The sequence below is a fragment of the Vombatus ursinus genome, unplaced genomic scaffold, assembly GCF_900497805.2.
Source record: "Vombatus ursinus unplaced genomic scaffold, bare-nosed wombat genome assembly UNPS02014810.1, whole genome shotgun sequence".
Lineage (NCBI taxonomy): Eukaryota > Metazoa > Chordata > Mammalia > Diprotodontia > Vombatidae > Vombatus > Vombatus ursinus.
This window is the reverse complement of record NW_020954588.1, coordinates 32,804,779-32,829,475: the sequence shown is the minus strand read 5'-3', so window position 1 is coordinate 32,829,475 and position 24,697 is coordinate 32,804,779. Positions and strand designations below refer to the sequence as shown.

General features: G+C 39.4%; 1 protein-coding gene across 1 annotated transcript in view; it reads right to left on the bottom strand.

Annotated features, from left to right (window-relative positions):
• The window catches only part of SERPINI2 (serpin family I member 2), a 51,554-nt gene extending 33,195 nt beyond the window's left edge, over nucleotides 1-18,359 (bottom strand). The window contains exons 1-4 of the mRNA XM_027876140.1: nucleotides 18,277-18,359; nucleotides 10,692-10,865; nucleotides 7,320-7,589; nucleotides 1,954-2,184 (exon numbers count right to left, since the gene is read on the bottom strand). Of these exons, the coding sequence (XP_027731941.1) occupies nucleotides 1,954-2,184; nucleotides 7,320-7,587 (499 nt within the window). The 5' untranslated portion in view covers nucleotides 7,588-7,589; nucleotides 10,692-10,865; nucleotides 18,277-18,359. The remainder of the gene's footprint in view (nucleotides 1-1,953; nucleotides 2,185-7,319; nucleotides 7,590-10,691; nucleotides 10,866-18,276) is intronic.
• Between the last annotated feature and the right edge of the window lie 6,338 nt (nucleotides 18,360-24,697).

Genomic DNA, 24,697 nt, shown 5'->3' with positions numbered 1-24,697 from the left:
TATGCATCAGGGGTAGGATAAGTCAGTCTTTAAATCAAGGGCTTCTCATGGGTGGATGGTACAGTATGATTGGCCAATCATTCCTCAATTCCTAATCATCAACTGCAGAGCCACAGTCTAGTTGTATCTTTCTCACTATGGGTATGAAGCATTTGAAGTTTGAAATGGCATTCCAGTTTGAAATGCTAGCAAAAAGTTTAAGGGCAGAGTAAGGCTGGAGGCTGCTGAAATGCTCTCTCTCTCTCTCTCTCTCTGTGTTCTCCATAGGGCTTTTTATGTGAATGAAGGATTAGGATTGTTCTGCTTGGACCCATAGGGTAGAACTAGACATAATGGGTGGAGATTTCAGGTACAAATTCAGGCTTGATGTCAGAAAAACAAACTTAGTAACAAAGATATCCCCAGATGGAAAAGACTGCCCCAGAAAGTAATGGACTCTCCCTCAGCAGAGGCTTAGAGCAAAATTTGGATAACCACTGGCAAGTTCTGATGTAAGAGGAAATTCTTGTTCTCCTATGGGTTAGGACAAATGGCTTCTATGGTCCCTTGCCACTCAGAGATGGTATCATTATGTGATTCAAACTTGGGAGTAGGAGCAGGACAGAATGGTAGTAAGAACCATGATAGGACCTAGTGCTAATCTAGCCCTTACCTGCAGCAGAACAAGAGAGCGAGAGCGAGAGAGACAGAGAGACACAGAGACAGAGAGACAGAGACAGAAAGATGGAGAGGGGGACAGAGATAGAGACAGAGAGAGAAAGAGACAGACAGAGACAGAAACAGACAAAAACATAGACAGAGACACAGAGAGAGACAGAGAGACAGAGACAGAGACAGAGAAATAGAGAGAGAGAGGTTCAGAAGGACAAGATGACTTACTGAAAATGAACCTGATTGTGAACAGCAGACAAAGAATGAAAGCCTAGTTCTTCTGACTGCAAACATGGCACTTTTTTTTTCATTCTGAGGTACATTTTTGGAGAAAAAAATTTAGGAGGAGAAGTGCATTTAGAAAGGAACTTTACCCAAAACTAGCACAATGAATCCCTTTTGACTCTGCACGCAGGGTGTTAAGATGCCCCTGCTCTTCTGTGGCTTGGAATTTTACCAAAAACAAACATAGTGACTTCTTTTGTGTCTACTTTTCCAGTTGATTGTCCATTTGGAGAGGTACCATGTCATGGTGGATAAAGAATTAGACTAGAGGTTAGGAAGATCTAAGACGTCAGATCCTAGCTGTATAACCCTGGTCGAGTCACTTAATATCCCTCTTCATCTATACAATGAGGATAACAATAACTACCTGGTAAGGTTGAAATAGTGTATGCAAAATGCTTTGCAAACATTAAATTATTGTATAAATTTGAACTAAGGTAAGGCTTCATATGAAGGATATGACAAAAAGATAAAAGACTCATCCTTCAATGATCTGGGGAGCCCCAAACCATGTCTTCTTTCATTTACTTTGTGGAAAGATTAAGTTTCTTGAGTGGCATGTTGCCAGGGGGTTTATCAGGATATTTTGCTAAGCATTAACACATCTAACCAAGGAGTATTAATGATTTACAGTAAATGTGGGAAATAAAGCATTTGTCACTAATGGAGTGAGTACATCCTCAGCTGCCTTCCCTTTGACAAAAAACAAGTGACTCCAAAAAGCTGGGGCTGGCACAAAAATTGCTGTTCACCATTCTCTGGTGAACCATAAAAAATCGATGTCATTCAACCCAAGATCATTATTCTTCTAAAGCTGCTCTCAATTCCTCTCCATTTTAGGACCCAGGAACAATAAGAGGGAAAGGAAGTAGAGTTTCTCACTTCTTAATTCCTTTGTGCCTATGTTTCTGCTCTGGGTATTAGTTAAGAAAACAGCCAATCATTCCCAGCTTGAGGGCATAGAGAACCACAAATATGAATAGCAAATAAGGATTCTGGGAAAATGGACAGCTTTACCATCTGTTTTGTTTTCCACCCAGGTACTGATTGCCTCTGCGCAGGACTTTGCATCTTGGAAATCCACCAGTTTTACAGCGCTCTGAAAAAAAGCCTTGTTGCTATGGAGATACTGTTCTTTCACCAGGAATCCTTCTTGAAGGTAGAGGGCATTGGCAAGATGAAATGTAAATTCTTGCCTTTTGGGGGGTATGGCAGAGAGAAATGACTTCAGAGCCGAAAATTCTTCCCCTAAAAAATAATTATAACATATACTGACATCTTGAACAACATAAAAACAACAGCTTTTCAGCCCAGCTATCTAAACACTCTGATAGATGTCATAATTCCTTAGACCCTTAGGTATAACTAACACTGCATTTTAAGTTACCATAAATATTTTAAATGTTTCCTTGCTGCAGAAAATGAGTTTTTGCAGAAAACAATTTATGTTGAGGGAGAAGAAAGTAAGTGTGGTTTCAAACATTACCAAAAAAAGGCCAGGATGTATCAAAGAGGTATGGCAGGGAGAATGGAGCACTGGACCTGGAGTCAGGAGAACATGGATTAAAATTCCGCCTCTGACACGTGAGCCACGTACATTAACTTGGTGCCTACAATTCCTCAACTCTGGAAGAGGAAGAGCCTCTACTTTGCAAAGCACTTCAGAAGTTTGACTTTGCAACGTGTCAGTTATTATTTATACCAGTCTAAAGGAAAGCAGTGTATTCACAAGCCAATTTTGCTCCCAATGAGATTAAGAATTAGTCTTTAGGTCACAATTCATAGATAACATGAAGTTATGATCATCTCAAGGTGTTAGACTAATGAATACAAAGTCATAAAGAGTGTGCCCGTGGCTGAGAATATTGAGTTATATGAATATGATGGAACATTGCAAAGTAAACATTGACAACTATGAGTAATTCAGTCAAAATGGAGACATTTGTATGAAATATCGCATACCAAAGATGCAGGAAAATTATATACATAAAGATTGCAATTATGTCACATTAAAAGAAAGACAGATACTGAATAATTGTGAAAACTGATCAGGCATCCAAAGAAGAAATAAGGAAGAGCTACTGTAACATTGGTGGAGAGGTGTGTGAGGAGCTTCAGGTAAAGAATGGTGCATATACTATTGCCAAATACTCAATCTCTCATTTGTTTTGCTTAATTCTTTTTCTATATAAATATGAAGGGCTTATTTGGGATGAGGAGAAAAGAAGGCATTAGCATGGCATAACAACAAAATATATTGGCAAAATTTATTTTAAAAAAAACATGATTCCAAAGGGATGTTTTTTTTTTATGCCTGACTTTTGAGACTTCGAGAAAAACTTGTTTGTTTGTTTGTTTGTTTTTTTCTGAGTCACTGCCCTTGCTAATTCTCTGAGAATTACAGCATGGCACCTCTAACCTTCATTATAAAAAAAATTGCCTAAATCATCTATGGACTTCAAATATACACAAACAGCACAATTTCTAAATGATTCCAAACTCATTGTTCAGGAAAATCTCTGTGGTCTGATTTGTGTGTGTGATCATAATTAATTCATCTATTCAAAAGTTATTGTTAGAATGGTGTGGTAAAAGTTTGGTCATAGGTATATATGGAACTTGGAATGAGGTATCTAGTGGCATGCCACAAGGTTCTGCATTTGGCTCCACGATCTTTAACATTTTTATCATTAACTTGGATAAAAGCAAAGATGACATGCTTATCCAATTTCTAGATGATACAAAGTTCAGTGGAATAACTGACACTGAATTATAGAATCAGGATCCAAAAGAAAAATACCTTGACAGGCTGGACTATTCATCCAAATACTAGACATTTACTAGAAATAAATGTAAACTATGATATCTAGATTCAAAAACTATACCAGATAAATTAAGTATAGTTAAAGAGCAGTTATTCTGAATAAAGTTCTGAGAATTGAAATAGTCTTAGAAACTCAACATAGGTCAATGCTATGAATTTGGCAGGATCAAAAATTAATGCAATCCAGAGTTTCATTAAGAGAGGCATGGCTTCCAGGACTAGAGACAGTCTAGAGATGAACTTTAACCTGTAGACAACATCAGAAGTATTTTGTTCATTTTAGGAAGGACATTTTTAAGATAGAGAACATCCAGAAGAGGGCGCCCAGGATGGTGAAGAACCACTAGTCCATGTCATATCCAGATCAGTTGAAGGAACCGGTCTGAGAATCAAGAGACCTGGCAGCTAAGAACACTGAACATTTATTTAACCAATTGTAACGTGCTTTCCTTACAACAACCTTGAGAAGAAGATAGCATTAATGCTGCTATGTCCATTTAATAGACAATAAAACAATCTCAAAGAAAGTCAGTAGGGTAGAGTTGAAGGTCCACTGGATGGGTTGTAATCTCAGAAGGAAGACACTAACAAGTTAAGGGGCTTTTGGGGGGTGGGGGAGAATGGGGAGGACTAGGAAAGAATCCTTTACAGAAGGTGGGATTTTAGTTGAAACTTGAAAGAAGCTGGGGAGGTCAGGAGGTATAGATCAGATGAGAAAGAATTCCAAGCTGGTGGATAGCCATTGAAAATGAACAGGTATGGGAGATGAAGGATTTTGTGTGAGGAATGATGAAGAAGCTATTTTAACTAGATCGTAGAGTACATAGGGTAGCTAGGTGGTGCAGTGTATAGAATGCCATCCCAAGAGACAGGAAGACTCATCTTTATGAGTTCAAATCTGGCTTCAGACACTTACTAGCTATGTGAGACTGGGCAAGTCACTTAACTCTTTTTGCCTCAGTTTCCTGATTTGTAAAGTGATCTGAAGAAGGAAACAGAAAATCATTCCAGTATCTCTGCCAAGTAAACCCCAAGTAGGGTCACAAGTAGTAGGAAATGACTGAAAAGGACTGAACAACAATAGCAAGAGGGCATGGTGGGGAGTAAGGTATAAGTAGATTGGGAAGGTAGGAAGAAGCCAGATTTTATATTTGATCTTAGAGGCAATAGGGAGTTTATTTAATTGGGAATTGATGATATGGTCAAACCACTTGTGCTTTACAAGGCTCACTTTAACAGCTGAGTGGCGAAGGAAGGAGAATGAAGAGAGATTTGAGGTAGGCTAACCAGTAAGCTATTGGAATAGTCTTAGCATAAGGTAATGAGGGCTTGTACCAAGATGGTAGCTGTGTGAGAGGGGAAAAGATGGGGTGTAGAAGAGATGTTGCAAAGGTGAAATCAATACACCTAGAATCTCCAGTTGCCTATAGGATATCTAGTTCAAAGTGGCTAATAGGCAATTGGAGATTCTAGACTGGAGGTCAGGAGAGAGGTTAGGGCTGGATACACAGATCTGATAATCACCTGCATAGAGATGAGAATTGAATATACAGGACCTATAAGAACACTGAGCAAGATAATACAGAGAGGGAAGAGAAGAGGGCTCAGAAGAGAGCCTTGAAGGATAACCACAGTAATCAGGTGCACACCGAATGAGGATCCAGAAAAGGAGACTGACAATTAAAGCCTAAATAGTGGCAACCAGCATTTATATTGCACTTAGAGGTATGTAAAGTCCTTTGAATATATTACCTCATTTGATCCTCATAACAACTCTGTGACGGAGCTGATATCACCCCCATTTTATAGATAAGGAAATGGAGGCTGAGAAAGATCTAGTGACTTGCTCAGAGTCACACAGCTAAATCACTGCCTGAACCCTAGTCTTCTTGACCAGTTTTCTTTTTCAGCAGACTACATTGTTGCCAACCAACCATTCCAACTCTACCATTTGCTGTTTGACATTATCACTCCTCTCTAGAGTGTAAAATTAAGAGTCCCGATGAGAGCACCATTGCTACAAGTAGCTTTCATTGATGTAACTTTTTAGAAAAACAAAACATTTTTTAGATTTCATTGCATTTCATTTCATGCTGAGTAATAAACTCTCAAAGTACATAGGGCAAATACTCTTAGACCCATTCTACAGATGAGAAAAAACAAACCCCTTCCAGCTCTGATTCCACTTTCCTATCTTGGGGGAAAAAATCGTTTCCCTTTCCTAGTGAATTTCAGCAGTTCCTGCTCAACCTTCCTTCCATTAGGAAGTTAATTGGCATCTTTTGTTTCACTCTGCTGGTTTCAGGAATTGCTTCTGGGCTATTTAAAGGATTGGCGTGACCAGACTAATACAGGAGCTGGAAGACTTCACTCTAGCTTTTGAAACTCTAGAGATGAGCCTTAAGACTTCCTGGGTGGGGTGGGAGTGGGGGGTGGTGGCAGAATAGTTCCAGAGAACTAATTAAGACTCAAAAGGCATTTGGCAGAGTTTGAAACCGATTTCCTGACATTTTCCAATTCAGTAGCTTTTCTTAAAGTGAAAAAAATGCAATTCATAATCATTTGTCTGAGCAAATGGATTTATGTCATGTACTTAGGCCTTAAGAACATGTGACAGTCAGCAGCCCTTTGATAAATCACAATTCTTGGAAGTTAGGAGGAAAATGTTACCATCTAGCAGAAGTTGTGTGTGTATGTATATGTGTGGCTTCATAATCAGCTTTATAGACTTAATTTAATTTGCAGATAAATGACCTGTATTTAGTAAAGCCTTTAATGGAATGTTATTTCATGAATCACATTCTAAGAAATGAAAGTCTATTTATTTGATTTTCTAGGAAACAGGGCTTCTCTGCAGCAGCAAGGATAGGGAAACCACAGTGAATGTGGAATAGAAGGACTTGGGTTTGAATCATGGCTCTGACACTTACTGCCTTATCTGCAGGAACATTGGACTGACCTTTTCAAAACCTCTGAGGACCCAAGTGAACAGACTGGACCCCATGAGGCTCTTCTAGCCCATATCCTATCATCTCTGGTTGTGTCCTTCCCTCTCTTCCTTTGGATTTTTCCTTTCACCCCTCCCATCCATACCATTCCTCAAATCAATTTTGCACCAAGTGGGGAAAACATGATGTTCTCCTCATGAGATAAATGGCTGATTTGATAAAGGTCACGAGCAACTTTAAATCATTATATCTTTGCCATTGCCGGTCATAGGATCATAATATCTGAAAGCTGGATTTCTCTTTTTAAAAAAAAATCTTTTCTCAGGGACCTTAGATGACACAGTGCCCAACCCCTTCCTTCAAAAATTAAGAAACTGAAGCCTGAAGTGATTTGCCCAAAGTCAAACAGGCTCCAAGTGTCAGTCAAGATACAAACCCAGGTCCTTCGTCTCCAAACCAAGGCTCATTCCTCTGTTGCACACTGGCTCCCTAAAGGGATCCCTCTTGAGTGCCCTATAACCTTTTACATTACTATTTTTGATACCTGACACTTGACTTGGCAGATTTGACACAGAGGAAATGGAACATGATTCTCCCTAAAGAAATCTTACCTGTTGAGTCTTCTGGAAGTCTCAGAGCTTTTCTTATCTGGTGCTGGGCTTTTCCTTTGGCCCCCATCTGTACCATTCCCAAAACCAATCTTGCACCAAGTGGGGAAAATATAATGTTCTCCTCATTAGATGATCGGATGGTTTGATAAAGGTCCAGAGCAAACCTATCATTGTTGGCAGTCAAGAGACTTGAACTGTGAATCCGTGTGAAGAATGGTCCACAGAGGGTCAGCAAGAATCTCCAAAACCAGATCTGAGTCATAGTCATGCCTGTGCATGGGTAGAAGTGAAATTGAATGAACACCAAAACACCAAAAAGTCACTGCATGTAAGTTTCAAGAAGAACCTTCCATTCGCAACTGACAAGTCAGTGACGTGAAGTAAACAGTCCCTGTAATTTGGGGTTTTCTCACCATGCATTTTTATTTTTAGGAGGAACAAGACTGATGGTTTTAATATTGTTTTCCTTGTCACTACTTTTTAAATGTTTCTTGCATCTGCTACTCTGCCTGGTTTCAACTCCTAGCAACAAGCCCCTGCACCAGATACTCACCCTCCATTTTCCTGCTTCCTTTTGGATGTTGTTTCCCCCTTTAGATTGTGAGCTCCTTGAGGGCAAGGACTACCTTTCTTTCTTTTTTTTTTGTTATTAATTGGCAGCCTAAACACAGTGTCTGAACATAGTACGTGCTTACTAAATTAGAGTGGAAGTCTCAACTTATGACTTCATGAGTGTAGGGGACTTCTGTTAAGGGAAGATCCTTCCACTGAGGAAGATCAGCACTCACCTGTAATTTACATTCTTAGAGAGGTGCCTGGTGACTGAGTATATGTTAGAGATTACTAGTAAATTTATTGGCAATTTTTAAATGTAACATTTCCTAAGGGAAGGCCATAATTCTGGAATGTTGTCAATAGTTACGTCCACTTAGAATGGTCCCTTCTCAGCCTTCACCACATTTGTGAGATGGTTTTCTAGAACTTCAACATCAAAGTCCCTGGGGCTCCTTGATTTGGATTAGTGTTATGGACTAAGGCCTGAGGAGAAAAATGGTCTCAAAAGGACAGAATCTGAGTGGATTCTAGCTACTGCTGACATTACATAGCTGCAGTTATACAGTTCATTGGAATAATACAGCTTTACATGTACAGGCAGTTGCAATATTAGAAGTCAAATTCTTAAAAAATAAACTGATACAGGCACATCCATGAATTATCCAGAATATTCTTGATATACTCATTTAAAAACCTCTTTGTTTTAGTAATAAGTATCTCATGGGGAGAGGAGAAATCACAAGCACATGTCAAAAGAAATTTTGTTAGGACACTGAGAGAATATTCTAAAGTACCAAACAAATATTTTATTAAAGAATAAATTGATACATATGGTTGTGGTTGCTACAGTCTTAATGAGAAAACCAAATTGGCCAGAGGAGAAGTTTCACATGTAACATTTTCTGTGAACAAGTCTGTTTTGACATACTGAGAAAGAGTTTTTTTGGTGAGGTTTCTGAACAAAACATCTGCTTGCAATTATGCAAATAGCTAAAAATTATATAAATGCTTATAATTCATTCAATATCAACCCCGTTAGGGATCCATTTTGCATCCAAGTGCAAATTAGAATTGCAAACAATATTTTTCAAGCACATAACATGTTTTTCTTGTTTGTACTATAATCTCAAAATCAAGCCACAAGTATTTATTAAGCTCCTACTGTATGCCATGCCCTTTGCCAGATACTGGAGATAGAAGACACAATGGAAATAATCACCACTTTCAAGGAACTTACACTTTTTGGGGGAAAACAGCATAAGTAAATCCATGATATCATTAACCCCAACAACCATAATTTGTATGAATATGGTTCTCATTACAAGACAAGACACTGTTCCCCAATTGATAAATGGCTAAAGGATATGAAGAAGCAGTTTTCAGACAAAGAAATCAAAGCTATCTATAGTCATATAAAAAAAATGCTCTAAATCACTATTGATCAGAGAAATGCAAATTAAAACAACTCTGAGGTACCACCTCACACCTATCAGAATGGCTAACAAGACAAAAAAATGAAAAGGCTGGATGTTGGAGGGCACGTGGGAAAACTGAGACATAAATGTATTGTTGGTGGAGTTGTGAAACTGATCCAACCATTCTGGAGAGCAATTTGGAACTATGCCCAAAAGGCTATAAAACTCTGCATACCCTTTGATCCAGTAATGCCACTGCTAGTTCTATATCCCAAACAGATCCAAAAAACGGGGGAAAGGACCTATCTGCACAAAAATATTTATAGCAGCTCTTTTTCCAGTGGCTAAGAATTGGAAATCAATTGGGAAATGGCTAAACAAGCTGTGATATATGATTGTAATGGAATATTATTGTGCTGTAAGAAATGACAAGCAGGATGATTTCAGAAAAGCCTGACTCACGTGAACAGATGCATAGTGAAGTGAACAGAATAAGGAGAACATTGTACACAGTAATAGCAATATTGTTCGACGAATAACTGTGAATGACTTAGCTAGTCTCAGCAATACAATGATGCAAGACAATTCCAAAGATCTAATGCTGAAGCATACTATCTGCCTCCAGAGAAAAAATTAATAATAATTGGATATAGACTAAAGCATGCTATTTTTCACTCTTTCATTTTTTCCCTTTTCTTCGAGTCTTTGTATACAAAATGACTAATATGGAAATGTTTTATATGATTGGACATGTATAACCTATATCTGATTGCTTACCATCTCAGGGAGAGGGGAGTGGAGGGAGGGAGGGATAGAATTTGGAACTAAAAACTTTAAATAGAAATGTTCAAAAAATTGAAGGAAAAAAAAAACAAGACAAGACACTGGAAATCAGATTTATAATTAGAAAAGATCTTAGATGCCATGGAGTCCAACTCTATTGTCTCATAGTTGATAAACTGAAGAAAAGAAAGGTTAAGACTAGTCACAAAACTAGTAAGTTTCTGAAACAAGATTTGAACCCCTTCTGACTCCAAGTCCAGGACTCTATTTACCACATCTGTTTCAGACATCTCTAGGAATCAGCAAATTACCCCTTCTAGAAACATTTTTACTTACCCCTGGAGTTCATGTTGACAGCTGAGCATATCTGTCCTTTCATACTATACAATTTGGTGAAAGGTCTTCATTCAATAACTTTGAATCCAAATTTGCTATCTAATTTCCACAGTGAAATCCATTAAGATGAAAAAGTAATCCCTTAATTGTTAAAATTACAATAATGTTCCCTATACCTACAGGGATTCCAACCTTTCTCAATCCTGCTGAATCATCATATGGGGTCCTATCACACCCATATGTTACAACAAAGGAGTTTCAGGTGTAAGATCAATGTACTTACCTTAAAAAATGCCTGATGGTTAGTTACTAGACGTTATACTTAGAATGAGCTTCCTGGGAACTGTTAAGAGCCTGGCTCCGTGGAAGGGCAAGGGCAAGCACATTTATCATGAAGGTTACTTGATTAATTCTTCCAAACTCACAGCAGGTGTTCAAGAATTCTGTTATGAGAGCACTAAAGGATAACATTAACTGATTACCCTTAAGAGGTGGAAGAATTGATAGAGAAAATCATTTCAATGGGCAATAAAAGAAATAGTACAGAAAATGCACCACTCAGAATCCATTGAACAAATGTTACCATTATTCTTCGTTCTGTTTAAATTGTGGCATGATTGGAATTTGGAAGACTATGCAGTTGGTTCTGAATTTAACTAGTTACTTATTCTTGTGGTTCCACATAGGAATTTAACACATTCCACATGGATGCCATCATCAATATTTAATGACGCCCATGAGAAAAGTAATCCAATGGAGCTGAGTCTAATAGGGATTACAGATATAGCATACGATTGAATTTAAAAGAAAAAAAAATTTCTACCCCATTACGGAAGTCAGGGCAGCTGGTCTATAGGTACAGTCAACAATGACTGTGAACAATGGCCCTGAGAATGTTGCCACCTCATCTTTCTAGTGGTCATATTATACTATTGATTCAGGTCAAACTTGCTAGTCGCTATGCTTTTCCACGTGGTAACCGTCTAATTTTTTTAACCCATTCATTCATTCACTAACACACCTAGCTCTTTTTCAGGTAAACTGTTATCTAGCCATAACTCCATGGATTGTATTTATTAATTTTTATTGAGATATAGTTTTATGTGCACCTTCATTAAATCTCCTGTCATTAGATACAGCACAACAATGGCTCTTTTCTATCCAGATCTTTGAGACCCTGACTCTGTCACCTGACATGTCATCTATACCTCTTAACCGTCTTCTTCCCCTTTGTTCCTCTGCACATGCTCGATGATCCAATGGTACCGGCCTTCTTTCTGTTCCTCTCACATAATACTCTTTCTCCTGATGCCTTGTCTTTTCACTGACTACCCCCACGCTTGTAATTCTCTCCTCCTTCATTTCTACCTCTTGGCTTCCCTGGCTTCCTTTAAGCCTTACTTTAAATCCCATCTTCCGCTGGATGTTTTTTTCCAAACCTCCCTTCTGCTACTATTTTCCCTCTGAGATAACCTTTTATTTATAATGGACATACCTAGTATGTACATATAGTTATTTGCATGTGGTCTCCCCTATTAGACTGTGAGCTCCTTTAGAGAAAAATGGTGGGATTTTTTTTTCCTTTCTGTGTATCCCTAGCACTTAGTACAGTTCTCAGAACAGAGTAAGTGCTTAAAAATGCTTGTTGACTGACTGTATCATCTTCTAATTTTATATGCATGTTATCCATACATTGTCCAAATCATTGATGAAGATATTAAGGAAACAGTGTGGGAGGATGGAAAGAACACTGGCCCTGGAGGCAGAAGACACAAGTTCAGATTCTGCCTCACACTTTGGGAAAATCACTTAAGCTCTATGGGCTTTGGTTTCCTCATCTGTAAATCAGAATGTTGGACTAAGTCGCTCCTAGTGAAAAACCTAGGATCCTACATTAAGTGACACAAAGCCAAAGACAGGTGTCAAGGACACTCAATTGACTAAGTTCCTACTATGTGCAAAAAACGATGCTAGGCACTGAAGGCACAAAGACAAAAATGAAACATTATCTGCCCTCAGGAAGTTTATATTATACTTGTTGTTTAGTCATCTTTCAGTCATGTCCAACTCTTGATGACCCCATTTCGGGGTTTTCTTAGCAGAGATACTATAGTGGTTCACCTTTCCTTCTCCAGTTAATTTTACACATGAGGAAACTGAGGCAAACAGTTAAGTGACTTGCCCAGCTAGCAAGTGTCTGAGGCCAGATTTGAATTCAAGAAGATGAGTCTTCCTGACTCCAGGCCCAGCACTCTATCTGCTGTGCCACCTAGCTAACCTGAGGATCTGTGATAGGTCTCATGAAATACCACACTGACTTAGGAAGGTCAATGCCTGTTCTCCCTACCCTATAAGAGGAGCAGAGAGAGTAGGGCAAGAATACAACTGACAGAGTTGTCACAACTAGGGACACTGTTTGAGCTGCTATGGCCCCCTTTCTACATGCTATTCTCCTGCCATAAGCAATAAGTGACTGCCATTGTTCCCCTAAACCATGGTACCATAAGGTACACCGTCCATCAAACCCTCCAATATTACTCAAGGGTTGGGGAAAGAGCAGGAAGATTTATTAATACCAATGTTAGTTTCAGGGTTTCAGAGAAAGACTCAGAAGCAATTACCAAGTGCACACATGTCACTGAACTTATGACACAGTCATCACCACCAAACCCTTCCCTGTGCCAAAGACCTTCACCATCTTTGCATGATTCAACAGACTCCCTTGGGATCAATAGGATGTGAATTTTTTGAGGGCTGAGGCTATTTGATTTTTGCCTTTGTGCCCTCCCCCAAGTGCCTAATACAGTGCCTAGCACATAGGAAGCACTTAACAAGGGCTTGTTCATGAATAAATTCCACACGGCTCAAGAAAACATAGAAATACAGAGCCTGAAAGGGCAAGGAAAAATTAGGAATTAAAATTAAATATAAGCAGGGAAATAGTTGGAAAATAGCGAGGTGGTACAGGAAAATAGCGAGGATTGAGCACTGGGCCTGAAGTCAAGAAGACCTGAGTTTAAATCCAGCCTTAAACTTTTACTAGCTGAGTGACCCTGGACAAATCACTTCACCCTATTTGCCTCAGTTTCCTCATGTATAAAATGAGCTGGAGAAGGAAATGGCCAACCACTCTAGTATCTTCATCATGAAAACCTCAAATAGGGTCATGAACAACAAAAAGGAAAATAGTAAGAGAATATCTGGGGGTCCTTGTTTGGTTCAACTCACTAGTCAGTCAAACTACAGCCTAGCCTGGACTCAAGCCTGGCTCTCCAAATCCTAAGCTTCCTTCAAAGTTCAACTCAGTTGCCCTTTTCTAAGCTAAGCTTCTTCTTATCCTCATCCACCACAATTGTTCATGCTCTCACTCTCCTCAAAATACCTTATAGTAACTTGATCAGTGTGGGTATTGAATGTTCCTATTGTAATTGGGCAGCTAGGTGGCATAGTGGATAAAGTGCTGGGCCTGGAATCAGGAAGACTCATCTTCCTGAGTTCAAATCTGGCCTTGGCATTTGCTAGCTGGGTGACCCTGGACAAGTCACTTAACCCTGTTTGCCTCAGTTTCCTCATGTGTAAAATGAACTAGAGGAGGAAATGGTGAACCACTCTAGAATCTCTGCCAAGAAAACCCCCAAAAGTGGTCATCAAGAGCTGGAAAAACTACTAAAAAACAAAAAAAAAACCCCACAAACCCATGCCATAGAGGCATTAAGACAACCTCTATTCTTGGCTAATTGAAGAGTTTTAGCCTAGATAAGGTATTTCTTCCAGTGGAGTAAAATTTTCCCATGTTAAGGTTGCTGATAATTTAGAGTTAAAATTACTGGGAAAGAGTGCCATTAGGCAGAACAAAGAGGTCATCATTCAAGCACCATTTGGGGGGATGGGACAAGGTAGTATTAATAGTGTTTCTAGGTTCGCCATTTTGTTATAGTGTTTCTAGAAACTTGGCATTGCTGCAAAGAGCTATGAGCAGTGTAAACATTGACAAACTGAAGTGCTATGAGAAATTTTCTTTCCCATGGGAAATTTTACTCCTGTTCAACTTGCTATGACTATATATGCTATTAATGTGTTACTTGGAAATCCATCAGTCTTGTAGATGTTGTTCAAGTCATTTCAGTTGTATCCAACTCTTCCTGACCCCATTTGGGCTTTTCTTGGTGAAGATATTGAAGTGGTTTGCCATTTCTTTCTCCAGCTCATTTTATAGATGAGGAAACTGAGGCAAAGAGAATTAAGTGACTTGTTCAGGGTAACATGCTAGTAAGCATCTGAAGTCATATTTGAACTCCAGGCTTGGAACTGTATCCACTGTGCCACTTAGTTCCTTTAGCTGCTACATGTAAATCAGTCAATCGGTAAGCATTTATTATGTGCTCACTGTATGCAAAGTATTGGGCTAAGCACTGGGAATATAAAGAAAGGCAAAAACATGGTATCTGCCCTCAAGGTGATCACATTTTAATGGGGGAGAAAACATGCAACTTCATGTATATACATCATATGGACAATAGGTGACATCTGATAGGAGGAGAGGGGAAAGGAATGAAAGAGTATTCGAGGCATGGGGTTAGACGGTGAGTAATGGGCACTGAGTTGAGAGATGGAGAATATGTGAGAAGCAGCAAGCAAAGCCAGTGTAGCTGGATCATACAGTGGGAAGAGGGGAGTAAGGTGTAAGACTGGAAAAAGGGCCCAGGTTATTAAGGACTTTAAATGTCAAATGGAGGGTTTTATATTTGGTCTTAATGGTTATAGGGAGCCCCTGTAGTTTATTGAGATGATCACATCTGCATTTTTGGAAAAAACTCATGTTGCCAAGGGGAGGATGTGGCAGCTAGGTGGTGAAGTGGATAAAATTCGGGCCTTAGAGTCAGCAAGACCTGAGTTCAAATCTGGCCCCAAATACTCACTAGACGATCCTAGGCAAGTCACTTAGCCCTGTTTGCCTCAGTTTCCTCATTTGTAAAATGAGCTGGAGAAGGGAATGGCAAACCTCTCCAGTATCTTTGCCAAGAAACTCCAAATGGAGTCATGAAATTGGACACGACTGAAATGAAAAAACAACAACTGGGGAGGAAAGATTTGGAATGAAGAGAGACATGTCTCCCAATTGTGAACTAACATCATTCATCTTTTATCTTTGTTACCTAATTCAAAAGACTAAAAAATGTTCAAGTTGACCAGTTTGTTGAAGGCCAGCTTGTTGTCGGTGGGCCTACAATGACACTATTTATGTGACACAGTCTGGTTCTTCCCTGACAGCTATAAGAAACTGGGAATGCCTTGACCAAATACGAAAATGTAGTACTGAGTCAATTCCTCAAAATAATGGGCTTTAAGACGGCATTAGATGAGGCACTCTAGATTAGTTGTTAGAATTTTATAGGGCAGATGGATATATTACTCTGATGGATTGATCAACTGGAGGACTGAAAGAAAGCACAAACTCAAGACTGAGGAGAAACTGGATGCCAATATATAAGTAAGGGAAGCTCTCAACTCAAGGAATTGTGGGTCAACTAGCCGAAGCAGATTCTCATATTTAACCATAATAGGCGTGCTATGTTCTTGGTCTCCATATGGAACCCTAATCATGTGAACAGTCAGTACCAGTGAGCCTACAGTTAAGGCAATGGAAGGGAACACATGGAGAGGCAGGAGAGCACTGGCCCTAAAGCCAAGAAAGGTGAGTAAGACACCTTAGTTTCCTAGAATATAGCTTCTTTAGCCCTGTCATGGACTGTGTTTTTGGTGCATCAGCCCAAGGTAACACCTACTACTACTGTTCTTTTTGGAAGGCCAAAGTAATGTTCCTTCCCCAAATGAGGTTAAGAAAGGTGGGTGTGAGAGCCTATGAGGAGTCTACCATAATACTGAGGAGCCAATTTCAAGGTAAGGAAAAGGGATGCCAATGAGAAATGGTGGAATGACCAATAGGGTTTAGTACTGAATTTATAGTCAGATGACCTGGGTCCAAGTCTGCTCTCTGCCACTCTCTACCTGTCTGACCTGGGGCAAATCATTTAAACTCTGTGAGCCTTAGTTTTCTCATCTGTAAAAGAGAAGGTTCGGATTAGATCACCTTTAAAGTTCCTTGAAGCTTTAAGTCTATGATTTTATGAGCCCACATAGTAAATCCTAAAGGAAGTTTGGAGATAGGATGGTAATGGTAATCATAAAAATAATTGATATTCCTACAGTACTTTCATTTCTGCAGAGTCCTTTATATATGCATTATCTCATTTGATCCTCTTAACAGCTTTGTGAGGCACATAATATGAATGGTGTTATAGCCATCATTTTACAGACAAAGAAATAGACTCAGTATATCACTTTCTGAGGTTCATATAGTTAGTAACCACCAGAGGGAGAATTTGAACCCAGGCCTTCCTAACTGCAAATCTAGAACTTTATAACCATTGCACTATGCAGATGACCATCATCTTTCTCCTCATAAGGGACATTTTGTATTCCAGCCTAAGGAGATGCTCTGATGGCAGATATTTTTTTACAATCAGTCCTCTTTAGCAGGTGGGAGAGCCATAAAAAGAAGTGTAGGGTTTAGGTGACCATGATTTCTCTAACTCTCCATGAATCATCTGTTCAAAAGGAGAGATGGCATACTTCTCACTCTTATTGCTACTTACAGACTATTCCTTGACCTATATTCTTCAAAGAAATTTCCTCTTTCAAGATCCATTAGCCCAATGGCAATGCACTTTCCCCATCCTTGCTAGTGCCACCAACTGACCCCCACATCATTATCTATTTTTCAACAACTTTAAGATCACTCATGGTTTTCCTCACCACCCTAAACATTGCCATAATCTCTAGAAACTTCAGTTTTCACACTGACAACCCTTCTTATAATACAATTCCTCCATCTTCACCCCATTTCAATCACGACATAACATGGCATTCCTTAGACCTGTTCTTTGGAATTACACTCTCTCTGAGATCTGCTGCTCTGGAATTCCACTCTCCCACCACAACCTCTGCTCCTTTTGCCACTGTTTCCCCCTCATGTACAGTAACTCTACTCTTCACTAAAATCATGATCAATATCTTTTTGCCCAAAGCCATCTCCTCCACTCTTTTTTTTCTTTTTGGTGAGGCAATTGGGCTTAAGTAACTTGCCAAGGGTCACACAGCTAGTAAAGTGCCAAGTGTCTGAGGTCAGATTTGAGCTCAGGTCCTCCTGACTCCAATCCAGAGCTCTATTCACTGCACCACCTACTGCCCCTATCTCCTCCACTCTTGATGACAGCCTTGCCAATCCAGCCTTGATGCAATTGTGTTTACTGCATTAATCTTTCACTTCATACTCTCAGAGAATTCTTCATGACCTTCTACTATTCTCAACCTTTGAATCCTTATCCTTGAGTGTCCCATCATCTGATTTCTCTGTTCCCACCTGCAGGTTCATGAGAATTACTGGTTAATGATAGGAAATGTGGCTGATTTCACCCACTAAAAATCTGAAAAGAAGATCTTCAGCTGGAACACCGCTGGTCCCTGACAAGCCATCTACTGACTCTTGATCTCATTCACCAGAGACGCTTTTCAAACCTGTTCTTTCCTCCTCTTATGACTCACCTTATCCCTGTCCCTGACACCTACAGTGAGCATGTCTCCTCTTTCACTGAGATGTGAGCCCATTTGCCAAAAACTCCTTAGTTATTTTCCTCAAACATTCTCAGCATCAACTCTCTCTGTCTCTCTCTTTTAAGAATTTAGGTTACTGATGAGTTGCCAATATGCATAGATGGAAGGAATTCCACACCAAGGAGTCCCCCCTAATGAAATAACATATCCTGACCAAACAGCACTTAAAGCATATTATTGTGTATTATAATTACCTGAGTTTGAAGCTCATTCATCTGTTAAAATGTAAACTCCTTGAGAACAAGAATTGGGTCTTGTTTAATTTTTTTTATTTTCTCTTTGCCTTTGCTGCATTCTGCTAGATTTGATACAGAATTAAATGGATTTAAAACAAACGTTTTCTCCCAAAACAATTTCTTAAGAAAGAAATATAACTAGTGATACCATAATCTTTTTATCTCCATCTCTTGCTTCAAATGTATTTACCAAAATCACACACAACAGTTTGTCTCAATTGATTTCATATCAATAAAATAGAGGTGGATAATTAGAAATGTTGGTCTAACATCAAACCAACAAATGTGCATGTAATAGACATTTCACAGTGTAGCCAGACATGGTTGCGTACACCTGGAATTCCTGCTTCTGGAGAGGATGAGATGGATGCATTGAAGGCTGCTGAGAGAGGCATAATATCAGACAGGTCAAGTCCTCCTTCAACATTTGGCCTTCTTGAAGATGGAGGTATTGTGGGCTGTGAGATCCAAAGAGGTCACCCTCATAGTTGTTGGGAGCAGGAAGGGGTATGGGAGCCTGGGCAGAAGGTCAAAGTGCTTTACTTGTATCAGAAAAGGTCCTTGAGTAGGGGGCAATCTGGAAATAGAGAAGGCCCTCATGCAAAGCCCTTTTGGAGTGGGAGGCAGATAGTGACATCTCCTGACTCCACTTCTGGTACAAGACAAAACCCAAGAAGCCAGCAAGACCAGGGGTAAGGAGCCAGCAGGGACAGGCAGGAGGTCTTGTCCACTTGCTTATAAGAATCAAGACCTGATGGAAAGGAATCAACTAGCATCTGCAAAAAGCTGCAGTTTAATTAGAGGTAATGATGGAGCATAGCATTTCGGATAAAGTTGTTTGTTTTTTTGCTGAGGTAATTGGAGTTAAGTGACTTGCCCAGGGTCACACAGCTAGTAAGTATCAAATGTCTGAGACCAGATTTGAACTTAGGTACTTCTGACTCCAGGGCCAGTGCTCTATCCACTGCACCACCTAGCTGACCCTCAGATAAAGTTTAAAACCATTTATTTACCTGCAGAATTTTTCACAGGCGCTTTTCACTCTTAGCAACGCCAGAGTAATGATTCAGCTACTAGCCTTGGTCCTGAACTGGTCCTGGTGATACAGGAGTCAAAATAAGGCAGTCAAGGAGTACTACTGGAGTTGGAAAGGAAGCATGCTCTCCAGACATGGAAGAGACTTGTTTGAAAGCATGTGACCAGAGGATGGAAAGTTGAGTTTGAGGGTCATCATTAGGGCTATGATTGGAATGAACTGAAGAGTACATGAAGGTCAGCTGTGTGAATTAAGGCTGGAATAGGGAACTGGAGCAAAAGTAGTACCAGAAACTCTGGAAACAGCTCGAATATGTTTGCAGAGGAAGGGATTTGTGGATGATACTTTTCTCTCCCTTCACAGAACAAAATTCTTCCTTCCTAGTCCTAGTCCTAATATCTCTCTCTCTCTCTCTCTCTCTCTCTCTCTCTCTCTCTCTCTCTCTCCCTCTCTCTCTCTCTCTCTCTCCCTCTCTCTCCCTCTCTCTCTCTCTCTCCCTCTCTCTCTCACACACACACTCTCTCTCTCTCTCCTTCATCTGTCTCTGTATTTATTATATATAATATGTACATATAGTATTTATCATATTTTGTATTTAATGTTAGGTGTATATATAATATATGTATGTATATCTGCATGTATACACACAGAAAATTTGTGGCACTCAAAGGCAGGGTCATTATTTTTTCTGTCTCTTTGATTCATAAATAATTAATCTGAATCTGAAAGATGATCATTCAGACAACATGCCCCATTCCCACATGGTGGCATCAGCCAACATCCATCTTACATACCCCCATTATGAGATTATGTCTGTACATTAGTGAAGCCACAAGATGATTTATTCAGGAAATGGCCTTTTCCCCCTGTTCAGTGTGAGACAATAGCTACACTCTCCTGTTAGGTTAGTTTGATGAAGTGCATCTTCAAATACCTCTGGGACGGCGCTGCTTTCCCCAGAACATGCCTTCCCTAAACAGCCAGAAAAGGCTTAAGCAGCATTCATGGCTTCCCCCTCCCCGCCAGCTATAAATGCTTATGAGCTAGGCAGAGTTAGGTTCTGAATCCCCGTTCTCATTCCAAATCCAACATACTTTCCACTGCCCCTTTTATGTAGCCTATTTCTATCATGCTTACTACCAGGCTCCTGGTCACCCAAACTCAGAATCTTAAAATTATCCTTGAATCTGCCCCTGTCCCTTGGCATCCCACACCCTTATATCCAATCAGTCACCGAGGCTTGTTGATTATTCTTGCAAAATAATAATTGTTACTCTTCATACACCATTTTAAGCTTTGAAAAGGATTTTGCATAAGTTCTCTCATCTGGTTCTCATAACTCAGAGACATAGGCACTATTTTAATTCCCACTTTATAGATTAGGAAAGTGAGCTTTGGGGAAAAGATTAAGTGACATGTCCAGTTAGTGAGTGCCTAAGGGTAGATTTGAACTCAGATCTTTCTGACTCCAAGTCTAGCACTCTCTCTACTATACCATGGAGCTACCTCAACAAACCTCATAGCGCAGATTCTCATCTCCTCCTTCCTAGCTTGTTATTAATTGCCTTTTAATTGGTCTTCCTGTTTCCGATGTCTTCCTGTCTCCAATCATTAGGTCAGTCAGCCACCAAAATAATATTCTTAGGAACAGACCTGGAGATCATTTCCCTTCTCAAAAAATCTTCCCTGGCTCCCTATTCCATCCCAGATATGAATTCCTCAGTCTGACATTCCAAGATATGCAGAATCTGGATCCTACTTTCTTTGTCAGTCTTATAGCTCATTACCTCCCTCCCCTCATCCTCTGCCACCATATGCTTCATTCTATCCAAACTAGAATGTTCCCCTCAATTTATATTCTCTTCCTTTAGGCTTTTATACAACCCACCTCCCACCCCAAGCTGACAATGTACAATATTGTTAGTACCTGGCATAATGGATAGATTGCTGCATTTGAAGTCAGGAAAACCTGTATTTAATACTTAGACTCTAGGTCTGAGACCATGAATGAGTCCTGTAATACCTTTAAGCCTCAATTGCCTCATCTCTAAAATGGGTATGATATGAATAGCATCTATGGAACCAGGTAGTTGTAAGGACCACATGGGATAATACATACATGACACTTTGTAAGTCTTAAAAGGTACTCTATAAATAACAGCTATTCATCTAATAGATGTTCCTTAAACATATGGATAGTTTCATCCATGCATGACCAGCCCTGGGTATAGTAGACTCAGCATTGATTCTGAAGTCAAAGCACTTAGGTTAAAACCACCCCTCTTCTACTTATGACCTATGTGACCTTGAATAAGTTACCTCCTTGATCCTTACTTTTCTCATCTGTAAAATGAGGAGGTTGGAGTAGATGACCTCTATGGAACCTTCTCTCTAGAATTATAATCCTATTACTTTACACATAATAGGCATTTGATACATTTTTAAATTTATATCCCAGAATCCTCTCCTTCAGGACTCAGCTTAGGTACCAAAACTTTTTCAAAGCCTGTTGTGATTCTCTCAATATCAAGACTCTCACCACCCTCAGATATCTAGTAATTAATCATCTCTCTAGGTCCATGGTCTCATACACAGTTTCCTTTCTTGTCTGTCCATCAGAGACTCTCAATTCTTTAAAAGGAGGGACTATCATTTTGTCTCTATTTCTACACTATTAACCCTAGAATGCTTTATGCAGTAAAATTTTAATAAATGTTTGCTGAATCCATTCTGAATAAGTCTGCTGCAAATCTCATCATATAAAATGTCCACTGAAAAGCTCTTTGTATGTGAAGACACAAGTAAAGAAGCAGATCCATCTATCATAATTAGGAAGATCATCAATCAGTAATATCTAGGTTTCCGGGGCATCTTCTCTTGATCCTGGCATCCAGTCAGGCAGGAACCTGGGGACACATTGAAGAAATCCCAGTGAATTCTCCTTAGGTTCAGATGGCCAGTGTCAGCATTTTAAAGTAAGTTGTTTTTTTTTCTTGAAAAAGGAACAAAAAATTGCATTTACTTCCAAACTTAAAAAAAGTACAAGCAAAGCAAATATTCCTGTCAATAAAGTGGTTGTTGCTCAAGTTTTTTCATCAGTCTAAGGCCACATAGGTTTTAAGCAGTTCTCTGTAAACTTGGTCTGTCTGTGAAAAAGGGTGAATGTTTCACTGAGCAAAGAAAATAATGGGTTGAGCAGCATGTAATATAAAACTATATGGACTACTTGAAAGTTACAGTATAGCATATACATGTATATCTGTATGTATATAAATATATATGAATATATAATTTCTGTCATATTATGTGGAGTAGTATGATAGAAATATCATTGGATTTGGATTCAGAGGACCTAGATTCAAAATTCCAACCTGCCACTTTATTTTTTTTACCTATGTGACCTTGGGTAAGTCATTAAACATCTCTAGGCCTCAGTTATCTCATTTGTAAAATAAGAGGGGCACTTGATTAATTATCTCTGTGGTCTCTTCCAAACTCAATTGTGATCCTATGGCCCTGACTATGCCATTTATTACCTGTATGATCCTGGGGAATGTTTTTACCCTTCGTAGTCTTTAGTTTCCTCCTTTGTAAAATGAAAAGGAGGCCCAGATGACCTCTTAGGCCTCTACCAGCTCTAAATCTAAAATCCTCTGATGATCATATCATTGAAACATACTCAGAAAAAGAGCCTATCAAATGAGATGATCTTTATAAACCCCCTTAATCAACAAATCTAATACTTGTTAGAAGGGGGAAGGAGGCAGAAGAGGAGGAGGAAGAAGAGGAGGAGGGGGAAAAAGAGGAGGAAGGAAGAGGAGGAAGAACACTGACATTTATAGAATGCTTTCAGATTTGCGCAGTGCTTTACATATTGGGTATCTCATTAGAGGAGAGGAGACAGAGCTGGCTATGGAATATGAGGCCTTAGGTTCAATCTGTGTCTCTGTTGGGTCAACTTTGTGATGCTGGGCAAGTCATTCTTCTCATCTGTTAAATGGGGGGTTTAGACTAAATTATTCCTAAGATTGTTTTCAAGCTATGAGTCTTATGAACTATTAAGTACTTCCTGAGAGCTTATGAAGCACAGTTTTAAGTGATGGGAAGAACCTTGGGTTTAGAATCAGGAAACTGGGTGGCAGCTAAGTGGCACAGTGGATAGAGCAATGGACCTGGAGTCAGGAGGACCTGAGTTCAAATCCAGCCTCAGATCAGACACTTGACACTTATTAGTTGTGTGATTCTAGGCAAGTTGTCAAGTTGTCACTTAACCCCAATTGCCTCACCAAAAAAAAAAGAATCGGGAATCTGGGCTCCAAGTCATAGCTTTGGCACTTACAAGCTGGATGATCATGGGCAAGGGTGCAACTCTAGTGAGAAGAGACCTACGCACAAACCCCCTTCCCCACACCACAACACCTCCTAGCTATGTGACTATGGGCAGGTCATAACTTTTTTGAGACTGTTTCCTCCTCTGTAAAGTAGAGATAACCATCCCTACATCATAGAGTTGTGATGAAAAAAAGGTGTTTTGTAAACAGGAGTTATGATTATTACTTAGAATCATATTTGAAATATAGCTCTTTAAGGCTGATAAGGTGATTTATATACATTATATTGTTGAATTTCCTAGTAACACCATGAGATGGGTATTATTATCAGCTGTCTTTTGCAAATGAAGAGTCTGGGGCTCAGTGAGGTCGGGCAATGTGCTTGGTTAGTAGAAGAGGTGCGTTTAGGGCCCAGGATTCCTAGCTCCTTAGGTCCAGCCCATGTTGCACTTATCACGTGCTATAGTGGATTAAATGAGATAATGTGCTTAAAGTGCTTTAGAAAACCTCAAATGACTATATCAATGTCACCTATTATTTTTCTACCTCTTATTTTTTTTCATTTTTTGCTTTCGAAGTACAAATGGAAACATTTATCTCCTAAAGAGAACTTAGCTTTTTAAAATCACTTACATTATTAATGTATTAAGGAGGTAAATATTTGCCTCATTCTACAAGGGGTCATGGGATGAAGATCTGAGGCTGAACTTGTTTTATCCATGCCCCATGTATACTCCCTTAATAAGTGGTTATTAAGTGAATGGACTGTGAAAAGAAGATTCTTTCATCATTTTTCTGGACTTGTAGAGAGAAGCATTATTTTCTATGGATGTTTATAAATAATATTGGATTTGGATTTGGGACCAGACCTTTGATTTCATTGGCATAGAGAACTTCCCTGGAGGAAGTCACCTCTACCCTTCCTGATTCTAAACCTAAGGTTCTTCCCATCACATACCCTTACATTTTCTTAGAGAATTGTCTATAGGCACTAAGAGAAAAATTGACTTGT